This window comes from Rutilus rutilus (assembly GCF_951802725.1).
Source record: "Rutilus rutilus genome assembly, chromosome: 12".
Taxonomy (NCBI): Eukaryota; Metazoa; Chordata; class Actinopteri; order Cypriniformes; family Leuciscidae; genus Rutilus; species Rutilus rutilus.
Genome location: NC_140217.1, coordinates 3,162,818 through 3,179,906, shown reverse-complemented (window position 1 = coordinate 3,179,906; position 17,089 = coordinate 3,162,818). Strand labels below are relative to the sequence as shown.

At 38.4% G+C, this 17,089-nt stretch overlaps 1 protein-coding gene across 3 annotated transcripts in view; it reads right to left on the bottom strand.

The window, feature by feature from the left end:
- Positions 1-16,862, bottom strand: part of quob (quattro b) — a 53,705-nt gene extending 36,843 nt beyond the window's left edge. For all 3 annotated transcript variants that reach the window (XM_084426860.1, XM_084426862.1, XM_084426861.1), the window contains exons 1-3: positions 16,560-16,862; positions 3,346-3,543; positions 186-2,100 (exon numbers count right to left, since the gene is read on the bottom strand). In XM_084426860.1, coding sequence (XP_084282986.1) covers positions 186-2,100; positions 3,346-3,543; positions 16,560-16,562 — 2,116 coding nt within the window. In that variant the 5' untranslated portion in view covers positions 16,563-16,862. The remainder of the gene's footprint in view (positions 1-185; positions 2,101-3,345; positions 3,544-16,559) is intronic.
- Between the last annotated feature and the right edge of the window lie 227 nt (positions 16,863-17,089).

The window sequence follows — 17,089 nt, the reverse complement described above, 5'->3', positions numbered from 1 at the left end:
CTTCAGATGTTCTTTAAACAACAAAGTGGGATGTGGGGTAAAAATCTGTATGCAATTAGTTGACACACAGCAAGGAACCACAGATAGAATTTTTAGAATATTTCTCCTTATTCGTTTCTTCTAAATGCTTGTAATAAATCACAAGCACAAGTTTTTTTCACATGCAGCGGTCTGACTCAACTTACCCTTTCTTGCTTCTTGTTGTCTGTTTAATTTTGGGGACACCAAATTAGCTGTGTGTTTTATTCCCTGGATAGCAGGCAACATGGGGATGATCTCTGGATAGACATCACTGCGACTTCTGTTGGTCGGCTTGTGTGATTGCAGGCACTCTCTGGTTGTTTCCGAGACTGAAGAGTATGAGCGGGATTTAGACCTGCTTTTACCTTTGATCACCTGTACAGGTGAACCTGGGCCTCTTCCACAATGTCTGTCATCACAGGGGACTTTGCAATCCAAATGCCTGTTCTCATTTTGGAAAAGGATCTGACTGCACTGGGGCTGAAATAGAGCAGGTGTTTGCTCATAGGCCTGTGTTAGCTGGTTTTGTGAATGCTGAATTGGATTGAAACCCTGCAAACATTGATTAGCATCTTGTCTGTGACCACTGTGGTCAGGTAAAGCCCTGAGTCCCATTTTGGGTAAGTGTTGGGTTTTGGCGTGCTTCTGGCTGCTAATCCGCATCTGAAATGAATCTTGCCTAAAAGAGTTGTTCAGACAGTAAAGTCTTTTGTCGGGAAAAGCCTTATTCCCTAATGCAGTCTGATGTTGATCCTGTTGCCCAGTGAGGAATGACTTGTGTTGTTGTCTCGCTGGAACCATGCTAGGGATCTGTTGGGTCATATGTTGGTCAAGAGACTCTGCATTCTCCCTTGAAATACAGTCATAAGGTACACTTTGACTTGGCTGGGTTGAGTTCTTTGTGCTTTGCTTTTGTTGGGCTGAGTTCTCAAAGAATTGCATCGGGTTTCTGTCTGCTTGGTTTGGTGTCTGGCCAAATGTACAACTCAAAGGTTTAAGTCTATGGCCAACTCCATATCCCTCACAGCTTGGCTCCTCTACATCTGTCCTTGTTTCATCTAGAGAAGGCAGCATACTTGATCTTTCAAAATTCACTGGGTTTCGGAGAGCTGCCACATAAGATTGACGATACCTGCATTTGGATTCTGGATCGTTTTGCATTATCTCAAATGGCTGTTTGTTTTGCATGCAAGGATTGCAGTCCTCACCATACAGGTTACCGTTGCTTTTTGAGGCAGGTTGAGCTGTCCTGACTAGCTTGAAACCTGATGGTTTTGTAGGGATTGCTATTTTGCTGAGGTCCAAAGTCTCTTTCTCCTTGTTAAACTCCAACAGATCCACATATTCTCCTTCCAGCTCTCCGTTGTGCCTGTTGTCCCAGGTATTAGGAGAGACCCAGCCAACAGGTTTTCCAGCAAAACTGCTGATTGGATGTCCTTGATCAACCTTCACCAGTCTGCTACCACCCTCCACCAACTGAACAGAAACCACCATCCCATCTTTTGCTGGAAGGATCGTAGTTTCCATCTCAAGTGGTAAGAAGTCCACAGGTACCTGTGACTGTGACTCGTTCTCTGAAATCTCAGTTTTAAGATCTGTCACACGGAGAGTCGCAATTGAGCATGTCTTTGTTTCAGGCCAGATATTAGATTTGGGCCTGTCAAGGAATTCTGGGTTTGCAACTTCAGTCCAAGGTACCTTCACAACACCCTGGTCAGAGGAAAGCACACACTGACATAGAGGATTTCCGTGACGTCCCTCATTTATTTCTCTTAGCCAAGACTCAGTGAATATGCATGGATAGGATGTCTCCGGGATTGGCGTCCCCTCAATCGCAGGACCATCCAGCACCCTGGAACCTGCTTGCAGTACCAGATTCTCCTGCCCCAGAAGGTCTTCCTGCACAAGAAGACTTTTGAGGACAATTCGGGCTGACTGTTCTCCAAAAGACTCCACCTGCAAGTAGAAATCTCCAGGTCGGAGCAGTAAAGGGTTAATGGGGGCGAGTTGGATCACCACACGATCTCTCAAGCACAATGGCCAACCCTCACACCGGAATAGGACATCGGAGTATGCAGCCTAGTGGGAGAGAGAGAGAGAGAGAGAAAGAGCAAAGCTGGTTTGTTGACTTGCAGATAGTTTGGGATTGACAGATTTTACGATCAACAGATTTGTAATGGCTTGGGTCTTGATGCCGTTTATTGGCTTGCATGCAAACATTCTTGAATGCCCTTCAGAAGAAGCAGCCTAGGAAGGCCTTTGTTCTTTCTGAAGATAAAACAAAACAATCTTGTGCTGAGTGGACAAGGATAAGTAGCATGTGGGATCTGTGCCATAAAAGTCCACATGGAAGAAATGTCTGCAGAGGAAATTGCTTTCATCTTGTCCGTCCACTAACATGCTTTACCCTTTAAAGGCTGTGGAAGAAATTGAATATGTTCGATATGTTTGCATTTTCTTATATTCATAGAATCTTAGAAATATGATGATAATCAGATGAATGTAGTGTCGATACACACCCGTATGAATATACGTATGTGTATGTCCTTGTATATGACCTGACAAAAGTTAATGTGTGACTAAGTGTATGACCGAGACAGATGGTCTCTATTCAAGGGTACAATATGATAGATAAATCTAAACAATGTGTTAGTTATGGCTGAGATATATCTTCATTTAGCCTCGAGAATCATTGTTTGGGGGAGCCAGGACTATACAGAATGAAGGATGTCCCCCACTCGTTGTCACTCTAGTTAGTTCACCCAAACATGAAAATATATAATTGACTCACTCTTATGTCATTCACACTGTCCTTTTGCATACGCTCAAAGCATACAGTGAGCATGGCCTTCCAGGCTCCAAAAAGCACTATAAAAGTAGTCATATAACCCTATTGCATATTTCAACCCTTCTGAACCTTCATGTTAGTGCTGGAACACATCTAAATTTAAAGTTGCAATGGGGAACATGTTTGTTTGAGTGTGATGACCAAACAATGAGTGTTTTTGAAATTCTGTGAAATTACCTAATTTACCTTAAGACATTATTCATTGAAACTCTTTCTTTGTGCTTTGGCTCTCAAATATCATTGTATGGCTTCAGAAGACTTGGAATATAGTCTATGAACTTCCAAGTTCCATTGAAGACAAAAGTCATACAGGTTTGGGATGACATGAGGGTGAGTAAATAATGACACATAAATCTTTGGGTGAACCTTTCCTTAAGTCACTTGGTAGGCTATTTGACATTTTTAGATGGTTGGCTTTTACTAAGGCGCTGTCCAATGGGCTTTTTTTGTTGTTGTGATTAGCATGTTGTACTCACACAGGCAGCTTGTTGCACGCTCTCTAGGATATGTTTGGCTGGGATAAGGAAGTTCAGCAGGCACTGCAGAGCATCTCCATGGTAACGTTCCTCAATGGTGCGAAAGAGTTGGCTGAGAACAGTAGGAGCGGTAGCCTCAAACGGAGGGAAGAGAGACGACAGGGCGCTCTGAATGGACCAGTCCAGAGAGGAAGGGTTCTGAGGTGAAGAAAGGGAGAGATTTATTTTGTGTGTTAGTTACTGTATTCCTTGTCTGTAAAATATCCGTTGATACATATACCATGATAGATGATACTGCAGTTATTGTATACAAGCCCTAAATGCTTTGTCTAAAGATGTAAAATGAGTTTTTTGTGAAATGCCTATGGCAAAACCTTTTTCATTATTTCAACCCCTCCTAAATCTCACTTGTTACAGAGACAATGAAGCTTGTCATGTCAAGGATTTACTGTTTTGGCCTAATCTGATCCACATTTTCCATTCTGTTGACCACCATGTGAAGGCAGTTTCTCGCTTTCTCAATCCATTGTAAGTGGAGGAGACGGGCAATGCGATCAAAAATGAATGAAAGAAATCATAATTCAAAGTATGTCAGTTTATGAAAAGAGTGCAGCATGCACATCTGAAGGATTACAGCGAATGTCTCTAATTTGCTCTCCCAAATATTTATCATACATGTTTCTCAGGCATTCCTCTGTAATGAGGATGTTGGGTTCACCTTTCAAGTGTCCGACTTGGAATAATTTACAAAGCAGATGTGGGAAGAGCACAGGGAATGCTGTGTGGAAAATCAGGGAAGTCTGGGTGACCTTGGTCTAAACCTTAAACAGACTCAAGCTGTTACAGAGTGGATTACTAGGTTGAATCTCTTAAACTGCATGTTTTAAACTATTTTTATGCAGCCCAGTGCAATGATTAACCATGGAAAGAAAAGCATGCTTTAGCTATGTTAAGATATTTGTGTGTTTAGTTTATTAATCTTTTGGCTCAACAGTCACACTGGCTTCCTGGTTTAGATGATTACAGGACCTGAGTGTGATCTCACACGGGAAGTTTATGTCTGCTTAGGAAATAACAAACATAAACAAATTCCTTCCTTTACAAGAAAAAAAAAAAAAAGAAAGTAATGTCTGTGTTTTATATAACAGTGTATCAGACCAGGGTTAGAATAGTTTGTTTTATTTTCAGTTTAGTTTAGTCTAGTTTAGTTTTATTTTCACTCTCATTGTTAGATTGAGGTAAATTTTTTTAGGTTTTAGTTTTCCTTTGTCAGTTTTAGTATTTCATCACAGTCTAAAACTGAAATTAATTTGTGATTTTTATTTTATTTTATTATTTCAGTTAGTTTTGGAGTGGCGAAAATGCATTTCAGTTTAGTTTTCCAGTTTATGTTTTCTTATTATTTTTCATTTACTCTTTTCCCGCCAAACACAGAATTTTCCGGGTTTCCGTGTTTTCACTGTTATACTCTAAAAGAGTACTGAATCCCCTGTTCAAAACACATGCGAAGAAGATGCAGAAACAAGCGATCTGATATGAAATGATATGCATTATGTAAAATAACGCGAATGAATGACGAATGAAATGTCGAATGAAAGAATGAAATGTCGATCCAGGACGAGCTACAGGATTGTAGGTTAGGGGAGTCGATGGACTCAATTTACTCCATCTATGGTTAGATAATCTTTCTGAATCCCATCCGGACGTAGTCTTTGACAAAAATGTGTGTGTTTTTTTTCAGCTTTTGCTCAAAATGTTGCTTTTTTACTAAACTTACCCATATTGAAGTGTTGATTAACAAAAAGAATGCATAAAGCTAAAATAAAAGTGTTTTTTTTTTTTTTTTTTTTTTTAGTTGATATATTGCATGTTCAGATATTCATACAACAAAATATTCTGGGGGCCATGAATTTCTTTATGAAAATTATCAAAAACGCTGGCGGTGGCTGGCAAAAAAAAAAAAAAAAAAAAAAAAAACTCTGGCAGGGAAAGGGTTAACAATGATAACAATGTAATGGCTTGACAGTGTTTAAAGTAAGGGATGTTTGCTAAGAAATCATTGCTCATTTTGGGGTTTTCAACTTTGTAGTTGTATCTCATCCTTCACCATTTGAGCTACAGACAAGACTGCCTCAAAGTCTGCAGTTTGTCAAATCAATGGAAAACCCCCAGTTGTGCTCAGCTATGTTAGTCGCTGAATGATACAGACATCAGATGTCTGCTCTGTCATGTACTCGTCTATGAAGTATGCACACATTGATGTTTATCTGCACTAGACTTTCTCACATTCTCACCATTTCCTGCTTGATAGTCCCAGATTTGTGATAATGCATTTCGGCATGTTGTTACTAGTGTTATTTATTTATTTATTTACAGCTTATTGTAGTTCATGAGGTTATTCAAGAATTCCCTGAATTAGACATCGTCACTTTTCATTAAAGGGATAGTTCACACAATTTTATTTTATTTTGCCATTATTTACTTTAAGTTGTACTACCTGCATACAGTTCTTGGACGATACTGAAGAATGTTGGTTACCAAACAGTTTCTGGTCCCCATTGACTCCCATAGTATAGAAACAAAATTGGGGTCCATCAACTGTTTGGTTACCCATATTCTTCAAAATATCTTCTTTTGCGTTCAGCAGAAATAAAGAAATACTATCAGTCAGGAACAACTTGAGGGTGAGTAAATGATTTTCATTTCTGGGTGAACTATCCCTTTTAAAACCTATTGGCTCACTGAGTAAAATCATTCAATTTGTTGCTAATACGACATATATTTTCTATTAAAACATGGGCAATTAAATATGTAAATATTCATATGCCCATATAGAAGTTCTTTCAGGTGAATCTCTTTTACTAGGATTCTGCTAAACAAACTAATTTGTCAAAACGCAATTTTAAATAGAACAGTTGCAGTTTTAGACTGTGATGAAATCTGACAAAAAAGAAAACTAAACAAAAAAAAAAAGAACCTGAATGAGCGTGAAAACTATTGAAAACTAAATAGAAAATAAAACATATAAACTATTCTAACCCACATTGGCTGATGCATCTTGCCCCATCTCCGCCTATACTGTATGTCTTATGATCCCGAACAGAATTAGCACAGGACCTTCCACAATGGGTTTAATGATTAATAATTGTGAATGATTGTGGAAAGACACAATAGCCTTTTTGTTTAATCGTTAACTAAATGAGTTAGTCTGGGCCTTGTGTGCGTCTCGTTCAGGGTGGTCCGTCCTGTGAGCATGTCGAACCGCTGACTTTCCCATCCTCTCTTTTCCCTCTTCGGTAAACACATGTGCGTGGTCTCGCCATGGCTCCGGGCCTGTTATTCTGTTTACCCCCGTTACTTCTCCTGTTACACGTCCACACCTCGGTTTTCAAAACACGTCCAAGTCAAACTTCATTTAACAAATCCTCAGGATCCCAAATGAAGGATATCTGGGGCCTGGCGTTGTTCCTGAAGTCTGGTATTTGCATTCAGGAGACTGTCAATTGCATTTTTCAGTGCTTTTGTAAATATAACCCTCTGACGAAGCCCTTGGCTGAACTTTGGAGCGTTAATTTGAAGGCTCATTTGATAACTGGAGATGTTAATAGGGTCAGTTTTCCATGTGTAGAAACTCTTTGAAGCACTTCACAGAAATAATGCCCTGTCTGTCTTCTCACCTGCAGGATTGCTGTACAATTTTTGGCTGTACAATTTTGGCGTGACAACTCTCAATTAAATCTAAACATAAACATTTTCAACATCTTTTCATTTGGCAGTGCACAAGTCTATATGTAATTGCACAAGAGCTCAACAGGTGATTATAAGCTTCAGTCTAATGTTTGAAACGCACCAAAGCTCAGCTGTCATTAATTCTGAGGCATAAGATGATTTCATACATGCATAGAAAGCAAACAGTTTTTCAGCAGCCTTGTATTTAGTGGTTTCTAAGGCATGCATTACTAATACAGCAGGTTAGTGTAATTGCTCACCAATGTCACAACCGTGTCAGTAAAGACCTTGAGATAAAATATGAGGGTTCTCCAATCAGTGCTATATGCAATATTTTTATGTTTGTGTGTACAAAGTCACCCGTAGGAGGATTGTAACTTTCGTACAAGTATGTGTCGAGGTTTCAGGCATGCGTGGGGTGGCGAACTTGTGCATGCAATGTGCAAAGGCCATTTTTGACTGTAATTTGCCATTAATCATGTTGATCAACTTAGGCATGGCTAGTATGAACTGTAAATGTCAGTGGCATAATTTGCATGCATGCATGTTAACTTTTGCACATTATTAGTTGACAAATTATACTAGAGAGAGTGTGAAAAGTGTGTTTAAGACCATCGGACCAAAAGTGTCCATAGTTTTAAGAAATACTCGTATGCAAAAAATGGTGCAATAGGAGAATAGTTGTTTGAAAACGCATCCTTGCTTTGCTCAAGGAATAAGTCTTGACTTGTGTATTTGGCAAGTTACAAAAGAGGCACTCAGAGCCTTTTTAAAAACCCTCATTTCAAGCTCTATAATCACTTTAGGGTCGCGCAAAGAGCATGTTAAAAGTACTGCACTCTTGAGATGAACACTAATCGAACCTGAACACGATTCTTCATCATCTGTCAGCTTTGGAAAGTCTCTCGTTACAGCTGTCAAATTCCAGTAAGTTGTGATCCTGCTTCTCCTTCTCTTCCTCCTCTCCTCCCTCCTCAGGACAGTGTTGTCTTTGTCTTATTGCCACTGTGGTTTAACTCCTTACAGAGGGAGTTTGGCACAATGGAGCGTTCTCACTCGCATCAGACGAACACCTACAACATCTGACTACACTCCTCCGTTTACTCACTAGTTTGAATACGGTTTTCAGAATAAAGCTTCTTCAGTGTTTTTTTGCAGCAACTTCGTAGCTCTTAGCTGATGTGTGTCATTTTCCTCTGTATGCTTTTCTAGAGATTAACAACATGATTTTGGTTTTCTTTTTTGTGAAATTTAATGAGGTTCTGTGGCTAATTTTGTTCTTTTGTTTTGAAGACTGCTGTCAAACTAGCACTTTTTATGTAATATATAATTTGTGTATTTGCATGTTTTTGGTCACACTCATTACATTATAATGAATTTCTTTGTGGCCCAGAATAAATTGCCTTTATGCATTTGTTGCATTCTTTGCATCTTTTGCAATCCATGCTTTGCAGACAAACAAAAGTGCTGTTCTGTCTGGTGTTTTGGTGAATCCTAATGGAAAAATACTTAAAGGAACACAGTGAAACTAAGTGTTCTCCTCTTGTGTCATTGTCTAACTACAGTAGTGAACAGCTTACACTAATAAAAGTACATGAAGGAATGCGTAATCGAAACAAAGTTTAGACCACCCTAACATGGGGCAAACAATGAGCCTGGAAGCATCAAAACGGCATGTTATCATAGCAGAAAAAATGTTTTTTTAAGGAAATCTGGTTGTTTAAAAATGTTAAATTTACTTTGCATGTGCTGTTTAAGAAAAAAATATATTCTGGACGTTAGTATTGCTACATCTGTGTATGTATATAATGAGAAACAAAGTATTGAAATGTAAATGAAAAGATCAAATTTAAATACATTTGCATTTATGAATTTGGCCGAATCTTTTATCCAAAGCAACTTACTTTGCAATCAAGGTGCGCATTTCATCAGTTCTTGAACCAATGATGTTGGCATTGAACCAATGATGTTGGCATTGCTCAAATGCTTTCTTGTTGCCTCATGAATAGATTGCCTTAGTACATTTATTGCACTGCAGACATGCAGATATTATTAAAGGGATAGTTCACCCAAAAATGAAAACTCTATCATCATTTACTCACCCTCAAGTTGTTCCAAACCTGTATGAGATTTTTTGTTCTGCTGAACACAAAGGAAGATATTTGGAAGAATGTTAGTAACCAAACTGATCTAGGTCCCCATTGACTACCATAGTATATTTTTGTCCTACTATGGAAGTCAATGGGGACCGAGATCTGTTTGATTACAAACATTCTTCCAAATATCTTCCTTTGTGTTCAGCAGAACAAAGAAACTCATACAGGTTTGGAACAACTTGAGGGTGAGTAAATGATGACAGAATTTTCATTTTTGGGTGAACTATCCCTTTAAATAAAATAATTTAATGGGATAAATAAAAATGCATAAGATGCAATTGACACTTCCAGTGTAGACGGCTCCACTGATTATAATGGGATTTAGTTTTGACATGATGAGACACGCCACTCGAACACACGTGTAGATGTGCTTGTCTTTGCTTCTTTTGTCTTCCCTGTCTTCTCTTTTATATCAGTTTATGTTTAAATGAATCTTTCACAGAAACTCTAGCAGCACTTGTGCTTTATTTTCTTAAACGGCCATACTGTAAATCACCTCTGACACTCGCAGGTCTCGTGAACACGTCTGTCTCTGCACGCCGCCAACTTATTTTCACAGCTCGTGCATTTTATTGACTTTCTCCCCAGTATGCCCTGCTGATGAAGCAATGCTCTGTGGTTTCTCGCTGAGATCCAAGACCGCAAAAACTGACTCCAAATGATCCCGGATATCATATTTCATTGGATTTTGATTGAGGGTCCTGGGACTTGTTTCCAAAATAAATATTAGCATCTCGAAGCACACAAAAGACCATGAACACACCACGGCTCTAGACATGCTCGGATCACTTATGCTTCCCTGAACTTCAGATTATTGGAGCATTGCGTCAGGTGGAAACGTGAACGGAAGAATTTACAGTTTTGGCAGATGCTCCCTAAAAATCTGGATTTAAAATGACTGGTCTAGGATCAGACAATCCAGCGTATGTGTTGCTCAGAAAATCCCTTTCGTTCCGATATGTTTTGTAGGACACCATGTGACTGGGACCATCTGGATGATGAACAACATGCTAATAGAAAACAGACGCAAAAACTCAGATTTCTCTTTGTGCGCTCGACGGGAAGTCATCGAGGTCAGACGCACACAAGCTTTTTTAGGAAAAATTCTCAAAGCATCTCTGTCCAGTTTGTTTTGATTGTAAAAAAATAAAAAAGTCCTTATTTGAAATTTTATGACATGTCAGATTCGGGGTGTTACTCTAAAATACTGTTAACTTTGCTGTGTTTACTACAGGAAAAACCTTTTCCATTTCCTTTTTATTTTAGTTTAAGGCATCACAGTGTTTCAACAGCTGTTACTCACTAACTTCTTAGTATGCCAAAACAAATCTGGGGCTTTGTTCCAAAACTTAGTGAGCGCCCTAGTCCCTACATAGGCAGTATTTTAGGTCATAAGCCCTATTCGGACGGGACTAGTTTAACATGGAGAGGTAGGGTAAAGTAATAATTACCAGAGCTACTCAGCGATTTTAGTCCCGTCCGAATGTGCATCTCAGTGATCATCACGGACAATGTCAGTAAAGATTACGCCGACTTTTACCTTCAGTAAAAAGGTCTGGAAAAATGACCTCAGGTGATACTAATCCCGTGCGAATAGACCCGCTGTAAATATGTACGTAAATTTCGTCATTTCCAGATTTTTCAAGTACGGAGACGCTTGAAAAGCATTCAGTTGCGTTCTAGACGCTGGGACGAGTCTGTGGCAAAACTCGAGTGTTTTACACACACCATTCAGATCAGAGAGAAGATCGAAAGCACTTGTTAGAGGCACGAAACATCTTTTAGTGTTAGATAAGTGCCTTTTACCAACACAATCCAATCTGAAGTTAATTAATACATCGTTTGACCGGACATAACTGTTTTATATAAATAAATATAACCTATATTCTCCTGATATATCTCGATATCAGGAGGCAACGTAATACACACATGATGACAGGAGTGTGACGGTGATGCGCAAATCGAGTTACCCATCCCACTTCTGCTAGTTTTACTGAGATATCTCATCCCGTGCGAATTGGCCATTACAATTACAGCCGTCCTGTGGTAAAATTACATTACTCCATCTACCCTTGTAAAGTTAATCCCGTCCGAATTGGGCTATAGTCGCTCTCTTTACATGAAGGCTTTTCCAAAACGTACCTTCTTTTGCCGAATGTCTTAGGCAGCATCACATGTACTGTATACCGATCCCAGAATGCATTGCGGTTAGCTCAACGAAATACAACATTTTGTATTAAGTTTTATTTATTATTGTTTTATGATTTAATGTATCATCAAAAATAGTGTCTAATTAAATTAATTCACACAATTTTTTTATATTAAATATTAAAAAAATCAATCATTTAAAATGTAATGAAATTAAAACATAATAAATGTACAACAAAACATTGCATTTTATTTGTCTAATAAAGTGATGCACAACAGAACTTGTAAACTCTATAAATTTAAGTTTTTTAGCGACGCGTACCCGATCATCTAGATGTATAGGCTAAATATATTTTTAAAAATCTATATTTATTGCACAGCGGAATAAAAGCCTGTTAATTTGACACAATGCTTCCCCACCATTGACAAGTTTTTCCGGCAATCCCAGTTTTCCCTTTCTACGGATCTTCTGAAGTAGTACAGCATCTCCGGATCCAGAAACAAGCAAAGAAGAAGATCTATGTAAACCTGGGCAGTGTTTGAAGTCGCCTCCTATCGCCCTCATTCACTATTCCCTACATTATGGGTATTCTCCTACCGATATTGCAGTGCATTGTGGGATTGAATGCGATAACTCGATAACATCCACTATTGTTTCGGACACCACTACAAATGGCTGTCTCGTCAAATAGTGCCCTATTTAAGGGTATAGGAGGCAATTTCGGACACAGCCCAGAAGCAGCAGATAGAAGTTGCTTACGAGTAAGCTAATGTGATCAAACATTCAACTGCATATAATTCAAAACTCATGAAGAGGTATAAATTAGTCTGGCTATCAACAGACCAAGCTCAATCTTTTAAGATTGAACATTAGTCTGGGGAATCTGCTCTGTATTAAGAGGCATGATCAACGGGCATAGTTCAAATTACTCTGTACGCAATTGGATAGTCCTTCAACCAATCAGACCAGCGATCCGGGTGACATGAACAAGCAGGAGGAAACGTGTAACCAAACGTGTTGATCTGCGGTTTGCAGAAGAAGCAATGGAATCGAGCGAGTTTTGCAGGTTGTGCAAAAAAAACCCATGAAACTTAGTGGTATTTACACCCACTCGAGCGACTTGTTGGCTAAAAAGAAGCCATTGAGCATCGTCGAGAGGTTAAAAGGAATTGGACAGAGCTGTAACGGATTTGGATTGGATTAAACCCGCCAATAGCACGCCAGGTGGATAAGCCAGTTTGTGATTGGTTCCTGCAAATTTGTAAAGGAAGCAGCAGAGATAAATGTACAGGTTTCCAGCCTGAGCGAAATCAAATCTCCGGCAGATCAGGCTGGGTTTGCCCAGTCTAGGTATAAATGTGATTTCCTCAGCTTTCTGTTCAAAATGTTGCTCTTTTATGAAACTTACCCACATTAAAGTGTTGATAAAAAAAGACAATACATGAAGCTAGAATAATATGTTTTGTTGTTGTTTAAAAGCAAAGGCTCTGCTCTTATAGACCTTATGTAGCCCCGCCCCTTTTCAGCGCTGCGCTCGTCGTCTATTGACTTCCGGTCTGTATTTTCACAGCGATCCTGCATATTTATGAATGAACGGTTCCTGGTCTACTGACATTTGTTAAGACATCTGCTTTAAACATTACAATCCTCATGATAACTTTCGTTAACTTTACATTAAGTAAATCCACTTAAAAAGATAATTACTCCTGGACAGCAGCGCCATAGAGATATACAGAGTGACCGCAAAAACTTAAGTTCAAAGACAATATTCTAAAGATGGCGGTCACCCTCGTTTCTCTGCCGCATAAGGTCTATACAACAGAATATTCTGGGGGCCATGAAAGTTTTGTAAAAAAAATTCAAAAATGCTAGTGTTGGCTGGCAACTTTAAAACAAAAAAATGCTGCATGGTGGGGAAAGAGTTAATATCAGTTGTTTACAAATACAAGATTGAACTACAGTTTTTACTGTAAGTCAGCTAAATATAACTTAAGTTGAAATGACTTGTACAACCAAGTTGATTATACTTAAAAATGTAAGGCAGCAGCTGAAGTTAAAGGCACAGTATGTAAGTTTCACCGCTTCACTGTAAAAAAAAAAAAAGTTGCTGCCTTAAATTTTTTAAGTACAATCAACTTGGATGGTTAAGTAATTTCAACTTAAATTACATTAAACTGACTTAAAAACACGAGTTGAACAAAAGTTGAAAATTGCTTGACTTATGAGTTAAAGTAATGTAAAAACATGTTGTCATAACTTATTGATCATTTAATTTTTTCACAGTGTAGAGGTCGCTTATAGGAAACAATAACAAAGACGTAGCCTGATGACGCAGTGGCGGAGCTGTTGCGTTCACCTCGCGTTTACGTTTTGTAGGGTTATCTTTGGTGACAGAACCGCAGCAAATGATAAGGAATAATTTTGGGCAATGAAGAATGTGCAAAACAAACATCTGTGGCTTTATTTTTTTCAGGAAGTGTACTGGGTTTCAGTGGTTTAGCTGAGGCTAGGCGGGATATGACGCCATTAACAGGAAACACAATGACACGGGCCGTAACGTCGGTTGGAAACATTTGGGATAATGTAAGTACACAAGTCAACAAAATATATAAAATTGTTCTAGTGGTTTTGGGATATTTTAATGCAAAAATCGTACATAATGTACCCTTACATTTCTTTCTTTTTTATACATTTTAAGATACATTACATAAAAAAAAAAAAAAAACTTTACGTTTCTAAGTTGAAATCAGTGGAAAATAGAAGGCAAAGCATTTCACTACGTTTTTTAACAGACTTAACGTCACAGACAACACCGGAATCTATGTTTAACACTAATCCCATGACGTGTGTGTGTGTGCGTGTGTGTGTTGTGGAGGTGTCTGAGAGGTGCTAACGGGCCCGTGCACAGCGTGACTGTTGTTTATGTGTGTGAATGAGAGAGTTTGGTCTAATAGTGTTTCACTCCAGTGTCAAACGGCCAGTTTAACCACAGCACAAGAACACAAGTGTGCAGGTGAGCGGCTTCCCAACACTTCTGGACTATATATTGTAACCTGTCAAGTCACATGAACACATCTATGTTTGTATTTATCCTAGTTATTTTAACCCACGTGTTACTGTAATGTTTAAAAATGCACCGTCGCTGGTGAGGGAATTTATTTAGCACACTCACCCTTTACTTTGACATCAGAAATTATGGCAAACAAAAATTAGGGTGGCATTTACTGGTATTTCTATGAAATAAACAGTTAGTGACTTTATCTTCGCTCAATTTTTCGCCAGTCTTGGTGCCGTAGACTGTAGTTTTCTTTGGCTATTTTTACAATGAAGTTGAACTCACACTTCAGCTACACTACTGTTCAAAAGTTTTTAAATGTTTTTGAAAGTCTCTTCTGCACACCGAGGCTGCAACTTTTTGTTAAAAAATACAGTAAAAACAGTAATATTGTGAAATATTATTACAATTTAAAATAACTGTTTTCCATGTGAATATATAGTAAAATGTAATTTATTCCTGTGATCAAAGCTGAATTTTCAGCATCAGTACTCCAGTCTTCAGTGTCACATGATCCTTCAGAAATCATTCTAATTTGGTGATTTGCTGCTCAAGAAACATTTATGACTATTATCAATGTTGAAAACAGTTGTGCTGCTTCATATTTTTGTGGAAACTGTAATACATTTAGCATTTATTTGAAATCAGTCATCAATTTTCAGTTATCAATGATCAATTTAATGCATCCTTGCTGAAAAAAACACCTTTGAACAGAAGTATATCATCACTTTATCTCAGAGCTCATTGAATGTCAGTCTAGAAACGTTTAATCAATGGAGCTGGCAGCTCTAACAATGGTTGCTTTTGGCAGAGCAACAAACATATCAGCACATGATGGAACATGGTGAAATATAACTGATATTATAATCTAAAGGAGTGTGTTATATGCTCAGCAGATTCATATTCCAGTAGGCATCCACAAACTTGCCTTAAAACACACCTCGCTCTGCTCTGTGTAAATGATGTGAGCATCAGAGATTAAACACACCTTACTCAAATAAAACACAGCATAAAGCTTGTGGAGCAATTCGACTCTCAGCCAAACGCCATCAGTCATTCAGAGAGGCATAACAAACCAATCGCTGAAACTGGGTCATGTACTCTTGAGGATCTCACACAGTGTAGTGCAAAAAATCTGCTAACAAATCTGGAAATTACATAATATTATTTACTTGCATTCTTCTTCTATTAGATATTGTGACACCAATGCTAGAATCGATTGAATGCAAAAACGAAAGTCAGTTTTGGACACGACTTTCAGGTCAAGTTCTTTCCAGAATATATCGTTTTTAACTAATTGTTGAAACTTCGACATGTTCATTTTATCATCGAGTTTTAGTTGACAAACTTCAAGAAATTGTTGAAAACTAACAAAAATAAGTTCTAAGAATGTTTTGCTGATGTTCCCAATACGCATTAAAACGTTATTTCTGAATGTTCAAAATGTCCAATTTAATGTTTTAACGTTTTTTCTTGGTTATACGAACGTTAAGGAACCTTCCATTTTATTGTTATTTTTAAGTGTTCGCTGAACATTCTGAAACATAGTAACATTTAAAAAACATTTCAGGAAAAAATAACAATGTATGAATGTTTTTGTGGTTACATTTTGAAGACATTATCAAAAACCAGATTATTTTCAACTGACATTCCTATTAATATTACTAATTTACTTAATTTTGAGAGAACCTTGCCAGAACATTACACTGTAAAAAGTGATTAGTTGACTTAACTTAAAAAAAGGCAAGGAAAACCCATTGCCTTAAAAAATATTAAGTAAATTGTAAAATTAAGTTAACTTAACAATTCCACATGACATAACTTAATTTTTTCAATTATGCATGGTTCATTTACACAATGTTAAGTTAAGTCAACTGATCCCTTTTTACAGTGTAAGTTCGGAGAATGTTTCCTGTTAGGTTGAAGAGGTTTTGCAGAGACTGACTTAGTCTGAAAAGGTCATTTGGTGAATTTTTTGCTAAATGAATGTTAATGCCCCTAAAAATCACCTGCAACACCAGTCCGCTCTACAGTTCATTACTCCGGCTATCAGCAGTTCAGTGGGTCAGTGGCTCAACAACACAGACGATGTGTGTAAAAACTGAAATGAACAAGTCTTATTTACCATCTTGACGACAGAATCTCGGCTACTGAGTTGTCATCCTAAAGTCTGTCTCTCCAACAAAGAAAAGTTCCCAGTTTAGTTCTGGAGGTGTACTGGCAGCGTTCCCATGATGTCTTACATCCAGAGGTGCTTCCATGGTGTCCGGTTTGGAAAGGGAGGCAGATTTGGAGTGCGGTGGATTACAGCCATTGTTTATTAAGTTATTATTGCAAGTTTGTACAAGAGTTCGACGTCTGCTGAGAAATGCGAAGTGTCAAGCGGTCTGTCGTCGCTCACTGTGCCGTTTTGTCTCGACTGTAAAGTGCTTGAGAGAGCGAGAGCGAGAGAGAGAGGAGGAGGGGGGGGGGGGGGGGGGTGTCGGAGAAGAGGAGGAGGAGGTCTTTCTTTCAGAGGAAATCCCCCTGAAGGCTTTTCATACTTTTCTCAGTGGCAAATCAGGACCTCCCTACACACACACACACACACACACACACTCTTGGTCAAACAAAGAGCCACTAAAAGCCTCCCTGAATTTTTTCATTTCCTTTGTA